The sequence below is a fragment of the Seriola dumerili genome, unplaced genomic scaffold (genome assembly GCF_002260705.1).
Source record: "Seriola dumerili isolate Sdu_G_001 unplaced genomic scaffold, Sdu_1.0 BDQW01001124.1, whole genome shotgun sequence".
Lineage (NCBI taxonomy): Eukaryota > Metazoa > Chordata > Actinopteri > Carangiformes > Carangidae > Seriola > Seriola dumerili.
The window spans coordinates 2,560,875-2,572,927 of NW_019175379.1; the positions used below are offsets into that span (position 1 = coordinate 2,560,875).

Here is a 12,053-nt window from a genome sequence, read left to right on the forward strand (position 1 = left end):
TTATATGAGTACAAAACCCAAATCACATCATGACAGTAACATATTAATTTTATTGATTACATCTAAAGCACAAAAAGGAATAAGATAAATGTAGAGTAGATTCCCACACTTTGCTTATATTTGTGGCTGAATTTCCTTCCAGCAATTCCACGAGGCAGCCTACCTGGCGGACGACAGGCAGGACCTGCTGAACGCCATCAACAGCTTCCTGGACTGCAGCATCGTGCTGCCGCCGTCAGAGATGGGAGGTGATGAGCTGCTGCGCTCTGTCGCTCGCTTCCAGAGGGAGATGCTGCGCAAGAGGGAGGAGCAGGGCGTCAAACTGATGGCCAAAGAACCCAAAAGCCTTGAGGAAAAAGGTAAGTGTCTCCTTGTGGCTTTATCAAAAGGAAATTTCAACTTTTTTGTTACATGACTCATTTAATAATCTGCTCTTCCCTGTCACCCAGAGGCCCTCCTCACACCTTCCAAAAAGTCAGACGACCCTTTACAGCGCACAGGACGCCCCTTTGGAGGACTGATACGAGACGTGCGGCGGCGTTACCCGAAGTACATCAGCGACTTCAAGGACGCCCTGAACAGTCAGTGCATGGCCGCTGTTATCTTCATCTACTTCGCTGCCCTGTCTCCGGCCATTACATTCGGAGGCCTGCTGGGTGAGTCGCACGTGTGAAACTAGAGAGTTGAACCACTGTGTAAAACTTAGTCTCGTGTGTCAAATCCCTTCATGTTTTTGTAATGATGGTTCAATTAACAGGCTATTGAGGAAGCTCTAAAGCCTGTTTGTGTTCACTGTGGTGTTGATGAGTTGTGTGTGTGTGTGTGTGTGTGTGTGTGTCTGTTGCTAGGTGAGAAGACGGACGGCCTGATTGGTGTCTCTGAGCTGATCGTGTCGACAGCGGTGCAGGGCGTGATCTTCTGCTTGCTCGGAGCTCAGCCTCTGCTGGTTGTGGGCTTCTCCGGACCCCTGCTAGTTTTTGAGGAAGCCTTTTACAGTGTAAGTTGATGAACAGTAAATCAACGAGTGTCTCCACATGATAACAACAGCCTACAGTTGAAAAATCTAGTTGAGAGTCTTGCTGTTTGTGTGGCATCTGCTGGCTGTAGGTTCATATCCAGCAGAACTACCTGCGAAAGTCCTCCTCTAAAAGCTCGTAAGTAACGTTTAATGCTCCTGTGTTTTCACAGTTCTGCAAAGCGAACGAAATAGAGTATCTAACTGGTCGCGTCTGGATCGGGTTTTGGCTCATCATCATCGTGATCGTCACCGTGGCCTTCGAAGGCAGCTTTCTAGTCCGCTTCGTCTCCCGCTTCACCCAGGAGATCTTCTCCTTCCTCATCTCCCTCATCTTCATCTGCGAGACCTTCATCAAGCTTGGCAGGGTACACCAGAGACCTGAAATAACAACTCCTGATTACAAAAACTTTTTGTTGGCACGCTGGGGGATTACATCCCTGACGCTAAACTGAACAGACTAATCTTTGGACAGTATTCAAAAGTCGGGGTTGAAATGAGTATGTTTTTCTAACAAGTGCACCTGAAATCTTCTGTGTTTGACTGGCCTTGAAAATTAAATGGATTGAGAGTTAAACTATTATCCAGGCTTATGGTGCTATTTTTAGAGTTGTATGGCACAGGCTTGATGGCTGCTTGACAACGGGCTAATTTCATTTTCCAGAAAGTGTGGTTGTGCAACTTTAAAAAATGTGATGCATAATAATCATGATCATGATCAACTAATCATAAAAAGTAATCACAGCAGGTTTCTATATGGGCATAAACATGTGTGTGTGTATTCACTAGTAAAATATTGTGTATTCATTTGAACCTTCTGTGTTCTCGGGCAGATTTTCAAGGAGCACCCACTGAAAAGCTGCTCCCTTGACAACAGCACAGTAGGGGAAAACATCAACGGGACGCACAGCAACGACACTCATGCAACTCTGGTCCAAGGCCAGCCCAACACCGCGCTGCTCTCTCTGGTCCTCATGGCCGGAACGTTTTTCATCGCTTTCTACCTGCGCAAGTTCAAGAACAGTGCGTTCTTCCCTGGAAGGGTAAGGAGCTAAAATCACTTTAAAACATCAGCCCCGCAAAATTAACCTCTATATTTTATATTTTATCCTCCCGCCATCATACATGAAGGATACATATTACCGATTACAACATATGATCTAAAATCCTCAAGCCGACGAAACAGTCGCACTGCAAAGTCTGTTTAGTAGCTGTTTTATGCGTTTTGTGTTGAGTTAACTAGTTTAACTACTAACTACTTAACAACTTTAAATGACTAGTTCAACATTTTGGGAGATACAAAAACAGTGTAAAACATGTTAATTTATTTATTTTTTTTAGAGGTGCTGTTCGGTCAGATAGCTGTTTCCTTCTGTTTCATACCTCATATTCATTTCCCGAAATGTTAAACGGTTCCTTTAAAAACTGGCTTTAAAGTTAAGTTTGAGTTTAATGATTGTCAGTTACTGCTTTCAAGGTTAAGGTTTTTTATTTTTTTATCTTAAAATTTTTCTTGTCTTTTGTTTTTTCGTTTAGTTTCGCAGGGTGATTGGAGATTTTGGGGTGCCAATTGCCATCCTCATCATGGTCCTCATGGATTACAGCATAGATGACACATACACACAAGTAAGACTCAAAAGACTGAATCTTTATGTAAAATACTCGACCTTTGACTTCGGGTTTGCTGTAAGACTCACAATACAGACAATCATTATCCCGTCATACTCAGTCCTGTCTTCGTCCTCCGTCTAGAAACTGAGTGTTCCCAGAGGTTTCTCTGTGACGAGTCCCGACAAGCGCGGCTGGATCATCAGTCCTCTGGGTTCGGACGGTAATTTCCCCATCTGGATGATGTTTGGCTGCTGTTTGCCCGCTCTGCTGGTTTTCATCCTCATCTTCATGGAGACACAGATCACCACGTGAGTAACCCTGCAGAGTATCATCAGGACAACACATTGAGATGTGTGTTGTCGTGGCATCTTAAAAGGCGTTGAGACACAAACTAAAATTCACAATGTGGTTTGTGTTGATTCATGAGTTCACCAAACCTGACTCGTTCTCTGATTTACCTCAAACCTAATATTACCACAAGTGTATTCAGTAAACAGGTTTCATTCCAGGATGTTTTACAATAGTTTTATAGAGAATTGTTGTTGTATTTTGACTAATTAACTTTTTAAAACGGTTATTACACTAGAAAAAGATTATTTTTTGATTATAAATTGCTATAAAATTCACAACTTCGAATGACTCTGTGTGATTGGCTGTAATCAATACAATATCATTAAATTATTACCGTTGCAGTATTGAGTCAAAAATATTGTGTTATTTGTTTTTGTCTGTATCACTCTGCACTGCAGTATTTTGTATTTCTGATTTGCATTGTGCACAACATTGATGGAAAACAGGGTGTTAAAGAGGGCTTTAATATAAAAGAGCTCACATACTCTGTATAGTCTAAATAAAATAAGAAAAGAAAATCTAGTTATCAAAGAAAACTCACCTCTGGCTGACTTGCCCAAACCCTGTTGTTTACGTACGTGTGACTTCCTGCAGCCTGATAGTGAGTAAGAAGGAGCGGATGCTGGTGAAGGGCTCTGGTTTCCATCTGGACCTGCTGCTGATCGTGGTGCTGGGTGGCAGCTCGGCTCTGTTCGGCCTGCCGTGGATGGCCGCGGCGACTGTCCGCTCAGTGACCCACGTCAACGCCCTCACTGTCATGAGCAAGGCCGTCGCCCCCGGAGACAAGCCTCGCATCCAGGAGGTGAAGGAGCAGAGGGTCACTGGGCTCCTGGTCGCCATCATGGTTGGTGAGTGGCAGACACTGAAAACATTACTGCTCTTTTCTTTATCGCCTGTGAACTTCCTGTGAAACTGCATTTTCCTGCATCCTATGTTCATTTTGTTGTTAACCCTGTGCCCTCCTCCCTCCAGGCCTGTCCATTGTAATAGGTGACCTGTTGCGTCAGATCCCCCTGGCTGTGCTGTTTGGTATCTTCCTCTACATGGGTGTGATGTCTCTCAATGGCATCCAGCTGACGGAGCGCATGATGCTGCTGCTTATGCCACCAAAGTATCACCCTGACCACACATACGTACGCAAGGTGAGACGCACAAGGAATTTATATACTGTATATAAAAATAAATACAAGTAAAGAGCAAGTCCAGAGATTCGAGAAAACCTGGAACGTGTGAATGTTGGACATTTTTGCTTGATAAATAACTTAAAGGGGTAATTAAAGGGTTAATCATTTTTTTCATTATGATTGAGCTACATCCTTGCATCACTTATTTCTCATATCTCACTTACATGCTGGTGTTGTTATTTTTAATAAAGGATCTCTGTTTCCTGCAGGTCCGTACGCTGCGGATGCATCTGTTCACCTGCATCCAGCTGGTGTGTCTGGCGGTTCTGTGGGCTGTCATGTCGACACAGGCGTCTCTGGCTTTCCCCTTCGTCCTCTTACTCACCATTCCTGTCAAGATGTTCCTGCTGAGCCGCATCTTCACCGTCAGAGAGATTGCATGTGTACGTTAACCACAAGGGGGCGCAATATGCTACTTTATACAGCCGCGCCACTACCCCAGCAGCAGTAGTGTGGTTAGACAAGAGAACAGTATCATCAAAGCCATTATCTTTTTAAATCCTATATCACCAAAAAAATTTAAGAAATTCATTCAAAAATTCTTTCCAAAAACCAATCCCTGTAACAGTACTACTTTTAGGTTTACTGACACTGATGCAAAAGTGGAGAAGTCGTGAATACATTTATGTACAATACACTTTATACAATGTTTTTTTTATCTGTTTTTAACTGTGATTTCTCTCTGCCTCTTCCAGTTGGATGCGGACGACGCAGAGCCAAAGTTTGACGAGCGCGAGTGTCACGATGAGTATTCAGAGATGCACATGCCTGTGTAACCCACGACAAGCCCTCACATTACCACTTCAGTCCTCTTAGTGGACACCAAAATCTGTCACTCACAACCACTGACATCTGGGATGCAGCGATAGAGTCCATCCAGCTTGAAACACTCACAGAAATTTGATGCCACATCACTGTGCACCACCGGCCTTTCTTCATCATCCAGACATGAACAGTTCAGTACGTCAGAGCTGTGGTTGTTTGTTACTTGGGTCAAACTTTTCACTATTTAAGTAGCTTTTTATCATATTGTAGGAGGCTTTTCTGATGGTTAGCAGCACTTTGTGGAACAAACAATGAAATCCTACTGTGGAGCTCAAACTGTTGTTAGTGTGTGTACACCCATAATATACTTTTTAAACATATATTTCAGGGGACTAGAGATTCCAAATCATGTGATGTGATCTCAAACTCAAAATTAAATGCGATAACAGTAGATAGATTTGCGACACTGATTCATTTTTAGCCCTGAAAGGTTGCTCTGATTCACATTGAATATGTGGAGGATATATGGGATACATTCCTTTATATTGTCATGCGTATAGTTTTTGCTATTCTGGTTTGTCGCTTTTTCCATGTTTTAAGCTCACCAAGCGCCTTATGAAGGAAATTAAAAGGTATGAGAGGTGTTTTTTCTTTCCTCATTCTGTCTTAATGTAGACAGCTGATCACTTTACCCGCCTCCTAAAGCTAGTAGCACTTTTAAGACACCAAATCTGAACAATGACTGTATTTTATGAAATCATTTTATCTCCTTAGCGTCCTCTTTAATCCCTTAAATCTCAGTGTTGCTTTAGTTTGCTTCTTAAATATCTGTCTTTGATTGATTTTTAGCCTTTTCCTTCTTTAACCATTCATTTATTTGTACTCCAATGCAGCAGCTTAGACAATAGTTAGGCTTTTATGTCAACTTCTGTGCTTGTAGTGAATTAAGATCACCAGCAGAGGGAGATCTTGTAGGACTGTGATGAAGATGTACCCCCAAAAAAAAAAAAAAAAAAAAAAAACAGTATATGAAAAGCAATTTCTCATTACACTAATGCCATTATGTCATGTTTCTAATCATGACACATTTTTGTAGAAGAAAGACAACACGGTGGCATATTAAATATACTCTAAATGTCTCCACGCACATGCTTAGGGCACTAATGTACTGATGTAGAGTTTGTTTTGAGGTCTCACTTGTTGTGGTTGGTTTATTGGGAATCGCTGTAATTTATTGGTTTCTTTGTGCCAAATCATGTCTAATGTAAATAGTTTTATGGTCAGAACAATAAGCTGCAGTTCAGTCATCTCAAATCTCCTAACTGTATTGTTTGTGAAGAAGTTTCAACCTAATTAACACATTTTTCATAGCATAACATTCCTTGGTTTATCACAGTTTTGCTTAGTAATTTAAGAAAACTTTTTTTTTTTTGGTCATCAGCTATCTGTTTAAACGTTTCATTCACACTCGTGAACTTGGTCGACCAAATTTCCACATGAGCTGTGTAGACAATCTCAATATTCATGCATTACTGAGAATGAAGGCTTTTAAAATATATATATATATATATATATATGTATATGTAATTTTTTATGTCATGTTGTATCAGTGTGACATGGATTGGTAAAAGCTTTGACTCTGTCAAATTAGATTTTTGTTCCTCTGTTACTCTCAAGTTCGCATCTCAGACACTGTCTTCCCCTCTGAACTGCCCCATCTCAGCCTGACTGTTGCTGTGATCTTGTGCCTGTTCGGTGTCACAAAGTTGCACAAAATCAAGTGCCTGTGGGACCATGAAGTGATCAGCTACAAGTGTCTGTTGTGTTTGTAAGGGCAACACACGTCGTAATAGTTTGCACTTTTGAGACGCTCATAAATCACGAAAAGAACATCTCTCCCTTATTTATCTGTTGCAATATGAGGCATTGTTGCTGTTTTTTGAAGATTTGTCACAGTATGTCACAGAACCTATTTTTTTCTAATGTACACACACATTTGGCTGCATCATGGCCATGACAATGAAGGGGATATTTATGAGAGTCAGACAGTGGAGTACAATGTCAAGTTTTATGTCTGCTTATTGTGCCTGTGGATGGGAGTGATGGTATTCTGTGTGCGTCAAAGTATTTGTCAAAGTCGTGAAATGCTGATATGATATGTTGATCCATTTCAGAAGCAATACAAAGTCTGAGAGGCTATTGCTGATGTTCCCTTGTACAATAATGGTTCAAATATTGATGACAAATAAAAGTTATTTTCTATTTATCCTGGCTGTTGTTCTATTGTCATGTTCTCAAAGTAAAATAACTTGATAGATGGCAAGGCAGCAAGCATTACTTATATAGCGTGTTTCATACTCAAGGCAGTTTTTAAGTGCTTTAAACAAACTTTATAGGGCTGTAAAAAAAATAAATAACGTGAACATGCTAGTTGCTCTGTGAGGCTGTACAGTGGTGCTTTGAGCTAAATGCTAACGTCAATATGCTAACAATGGCAATGCTAATTTTCTAACGTTTAGCAGGTGTAAGGTTAACGTCCTAATTTAGCATGTTAGCATGCTAAAATTTGCTAATCTAAAATACAGCTGAGACTAGGGAATGTCCATAGTTTTGCGGGTATTTAATCATAAAGTGTAGGAAAATGTAGATGTTGACATGATAATTGAATTTTGAAGCATGTAGAGACGGAATAAAATGTGACCAAGAATTGAATCCTGTGGAGCCCCATACAAAGTCTTGTATTGTGTAGTGATGAACTCTCCAGTAGAGACAAAAAAAATGTATATTCTATAAATAAATTAAAGTAGTTTAGGGATGGTCTCCTTAGTCCCACCTGATTTTCCAGTCTATCCAACAACATTTTGTAATTCCCTTTATCAAATGCAGCACTGAGGTCAAAAGAGCACACATATAAGTCTGGCTTCCATCTAAGCTGCAAAGAATTAAAAACTTGTAGAAGGAAGAAAAAAGATGTAGAAGGTGGACACTGGAGGATCAACACTGAGGCAATACCAAAAGAAGTAACTCTCTGTCTCCAAATGGTTTCCTCCCAGTAAAAAAAGGGCTGGATGTTCTGCCCTGAAAAACAGCACAGAGTGGGTGTTTCATTGCACTGTCACACAACCCCCATTGTTACAGACACTGGAGTGAAGATGGCTGCTTTGTTGCTGCTGCTGCTCAGTGTCGGAGCTTTGTTTTTTTCCTCTAATGCACAGGAGGCTTACAATAGACTTCCTGAAACCTACAAGAAAGGAGTGGATCTGGCTCTGGAGAAGCTCAACTCTCATGCTGGAATCCAGCACCATTTTCTCTTCTTCAGAAGTGTCAAAAAGTCAGACATCGAGGTATGTCTGTTTCTGTTTTTACAGAATCATTGTTTACAATCTGCTGTAGGCTCATCACTTGGGAGGTTTCCTGTGATTAACGGTTAGCAATAATAATAATCCCAGAAGAAGCTCTAATCATCAAAGAATGAGAGGATTTTATCAGAAAAAGACCCTCATGGGGAATTTTTGTGAGTTGCCCAGATCTAACCCTCCCTCTCTTTCTCCTCAGTCTGGCTTTGATGTGAGCTACATTTACCACCACTTCCTCCTTAAAGCCACCAAATGCCCAAAAGGAACAGTTGATTCCACAGCGTGCAAGTTCAGAACAGACAGAGTAAGTTGTGTCTGATTTTCGAGCTGTGTTACTGAATTCAAAAATGGAGACTGCGAGAGCGACTCCCTGTCCTAACTTGCTGCTTTGTTTTTGTGCATTCATGCAGCCGCTGGTTGACTGTGCAGTCTGTTACAAAATGTTTGGAGGAGAAATTGAACAACTGCCCAAACCATACATTCACTGTATCCACAGACCGGCCCTTACAGAGGTTAGTCTGTTCCTCTTTTGCTTTACTTACAATCTCTTCTTGTGTCTCATGTGATTTCAGTCTCTCCTATTATGAATACCAAAACCACACTGCAAGAGTTTCTGACATGTTTCTCCCATTTTTCATCTGAATGGCAGGAGATGAACATGGAAAGAATAAATCACTGCGACAGAATGGGTTACAGCAGTGGAGCTCCAACTCTGCTGGCATCAATGGGGTCTCAGTGAACACTTTCTTTTTGAATTGACTCGTTGTAACCGGAAGCAGTTACTTACATTCTTGTTTATGTGTGAACCTAAGCTCATTAGTGTCTTTAATATTGTTTTTCGTAGTGTGGCCATTTTTATTACATTTGAGTGAGATTTGTGTAACACATCTTCGGTAATTTGTTGTTTACTTCCGTGCCAATCTGTTAGACTGTTGACATGATCACACAAAATAATAATAAAGTTTAATTTTGTGAACGATCGAGAGTTGAATGAATTGGGTACTTTGATGTAATTTGCCTGAAGTGAGTATTTGAAAGCAAGCAAAACCCTATTGGCATTTGCAGTAGCACTCCATGGTCCATCTGGACTTCCTCCTGAATTTTTTAAGGCAATGACCTCATCTTTCCCCTCTTCCAACAACAGCAAAAGTAATGTTTCTTCATACAGCTTGAATGATCTAAAGGTGGGTCAAAAACGAGGGACGAGGTCAGAGGTCAGGACGTAGGTCACATCTTATTCCTACTTTTTAAAGAGGAGTTAAAAGTTTATTGTAACTGCATTAGTTGTTTGCAGACAGTTAAAATAACGGTTAAAATATTGAATATTTCACAAAATAAGTCCCAAAAATTAATATAAATTTCTACAGCAGAAGTTTGCTTCTTCTTTCATCTCCTGTTAAACATTTAATAGCACCTCAGATTTATCCTTTGACCCCTTAGAGAGGCCCGATTCCTAGTTTGGGAACCACAGGTTTAAATTACTGAACTGGCAAAACAAGCTCCACCTCGACACGCTGCAACAAGTAAAAGAATGTATTAAGGTTATTGTATTTTCACACTTCAGTATTGACACTTTTACTTAAGTAGAAGTGTCTTCTTCCACCAACGCCACTGGCTCATAAGGATCAGATGTTAAGATGTTAAGGAACAGATTGTTTGGTTCAGCAGTAACAAAAACTGTCTGTGTGTGTGACTCAGAAATAGTGATGAGTTCTCATTGCACTGTCAGTTTAATTTCAGTAACTGATTCATTAAACCAACCCATCGGCTGAATTCGAAGAAAAACTCAGTTTCCTATAAATGAGCTGCTTTCCTGTTAATGCACAAGAGAGTTCATTCACCCACTTATTATTGGTGACATTTATATTTGTCTTGCGACCAAAGGCTTTTCCGTGCATGTTGAGCCTGTTTCCAACAGTTGGATTACTAATCCAAGTTTCCATTGTTGTCACATCTAAGGATATGAGTAATTCTACCTTTGGCAAGCAGCTTTGATTGTGTGTTTTGTTAAGACAAGATTTATTCTGTGTCCCCTGGGGTATTACGGGAACCGGGGCATAACAAGTAAACATTTGGAGCAACGGGCCTGTCAGTGTGTTTAGTTTCACTTGGTACTTCTGTAGCCATAATAGGACTTGTTTTGGACGTGAGCATCGATCTCTCAGGAAGAGGAGGGAGTTCGCTGCTGCTCTTCTCATACACACACACACAGAGAAAGATGGCTGCTGGGTTGCTGTTGCTGATTTGTGCTGGAGCTGCGCTGTACTCTGCCGAGGCCCACGATCCTTATAATGACCTGTCTGACAACTACAAGAGGGGAGTAGATTTGGCAATGGAGCAACTAAACTCCCATCCCGGGGTGCACCACCATTTCCGCTTTTTCAAAAGTCTGGATAAGTCAGAAATCGAGGTAAATTTGGGATCTGATTGTATTATCAGCTCTTTGTCAGCTCCTGGCTTGAAGAATTAAGGTGGATAGATTTGTTTATTAAACGTGTGTGAAAACTTTGAATTAGAACATTAGTATTAGATTTATTTGTTTCATTATGACATTAATAATTGAAAACATTCATAGCAACTTTACTCAACACAATGACATGAGATGACGCAGCAAAAGTCGTAAGTTCTGAAGGTCTTCAGGAATGTATTTCATTAAAACTAAACAGTCAAATGTTCATTTATAATCTCAAAAAGAAAGAAAAATGAAAAGAAAATGGTTCTGGTGTTGATTTCACTTTCTTTGTCACTCTCCGCATTAAGAGTTTGGCGCTCTCACTCTGCCTCTGGGGATATTCTGGTTCGTACTTGTTTTCACATCTGCTCCAGGTCAAGCTCGCTTTGTGTCATTAAATGTCAGCATGTTCTGAGTTATAAGGTGCATCTTAATTGGAGAAAAAAACACATTCCCACCATCCCTCACTCTGATTCAGTCTGAGAGCGTGAATTGGCAGCGTTTATGGTTTTAAGGTTGAAAGCTATCAGTTGTTGACTTAGAGAAAAGCCACTATTGAAATATGCAACAGCTGCAACATGTCTATTGGGCAATGAAGACAAACATGAGCCGGTGCTCAAAGCCAAAACCATTGAGGTGTGTCTTCAAGGGAAATCTTTGGGTGGATGTGCTGATTGGAGAAAAAGATTACATTTCCACCATCCTTCAATCTGACTGACTGATCTTATCAGTGCAAATTGGCAGCATTTATGAAGTTATATTATTCATATATATCTATTTTATATACTAGAAACTGTTGTAGTCAAGAGTCAAAATCAGACAGGGAGGATAAACTCTTACTGGAATTATTTGGCGAACGCTCTGTTGATCTATGACACACAGCGCATATGGTTTGCGTTAACGGCAGTAACACAGCCTCTGGAAGATGTTTTCTTTTCCCCAGGACTTAAATGAAGCTGCAGAGCCATGGTTAGCTTGTGCATAATGTCCTGCAACAGTAAAAATGTTACTTTCAAGTGCAAAAGTAGGTACCCAGTCAGCTTATAACATGGACAGCTGCATTATTTAACCAAGGGAGGAAACTTGTTACACTGTGTGTCATCCTCAGAGGATGAATCCTAATGACGCTTGTCCACCACTGACAGGACATATCGAATAAATAAATATTCATTCATAGTTTATTTATTATTGGAAACTTTACTCGTGCATGTATTTTAAATTGTATGCTTGATTGTAAACAACTTTTACACTTTTTCATGTCAGACTTTCTACATCATAACAGCAATTAATTGTCATTTCAGGGAATTAATTGGGAGAAT

At 40.5% G+C, this 12,053-nt stretch overlaps 1 protein-coding gene across 1 annotated transcript in view; it reads left to right on the forward strand.

Annotated features, from left to right (window-relative positions):
- Positions 1–7,192, forward strand: part of LOC111237919 (anion exchange protein 2-like) — a 29,482-nt gene extending 22,290 nt beyond the window's left edge. Inside the window, exons 13-23 of the mRNA XM_022767232.1 lie at positions 143–359; positions 450–656; positions 849–997; positions 1,189–1,383; positions 1,849–2,058; positions 2,552–2,641; positions 2,768–2,934; positions 3,572–3,825; positions 3,950–4,119; positions 4,371–4,544; positions 4,857–7,192. Coding sequence (XP_022622953.1) covers positions 143–359; positions 450–656; positions 849–997; positions 1,189–1,383; positions 1,849–2,058; positions 2,552–2,641; positions 2,768–2,934; positions 3,572–3,825; positions 3,950–4,119; positions 4,371–4,544; positions 4,857–4,937 — 1,914 coding nt within the window. The 3' untranslated portion in view covers positions 4,938–7,192. The remainder of the gene's footprint in view (positions 1–142; positions 360–449; positions 657–848; positions 998–1,188; positions 1,384–1,848; positions 2,059–2,551; positions 2,642–2,767; positions 2,935–3,571; positions 3,826–3,949; positions 4,120–4,370; positions 4,545–4,856) is intronic.
- The last annotated feature ends 4,861 nt before the right edge of the window (positions 7,193–12,053 follow it).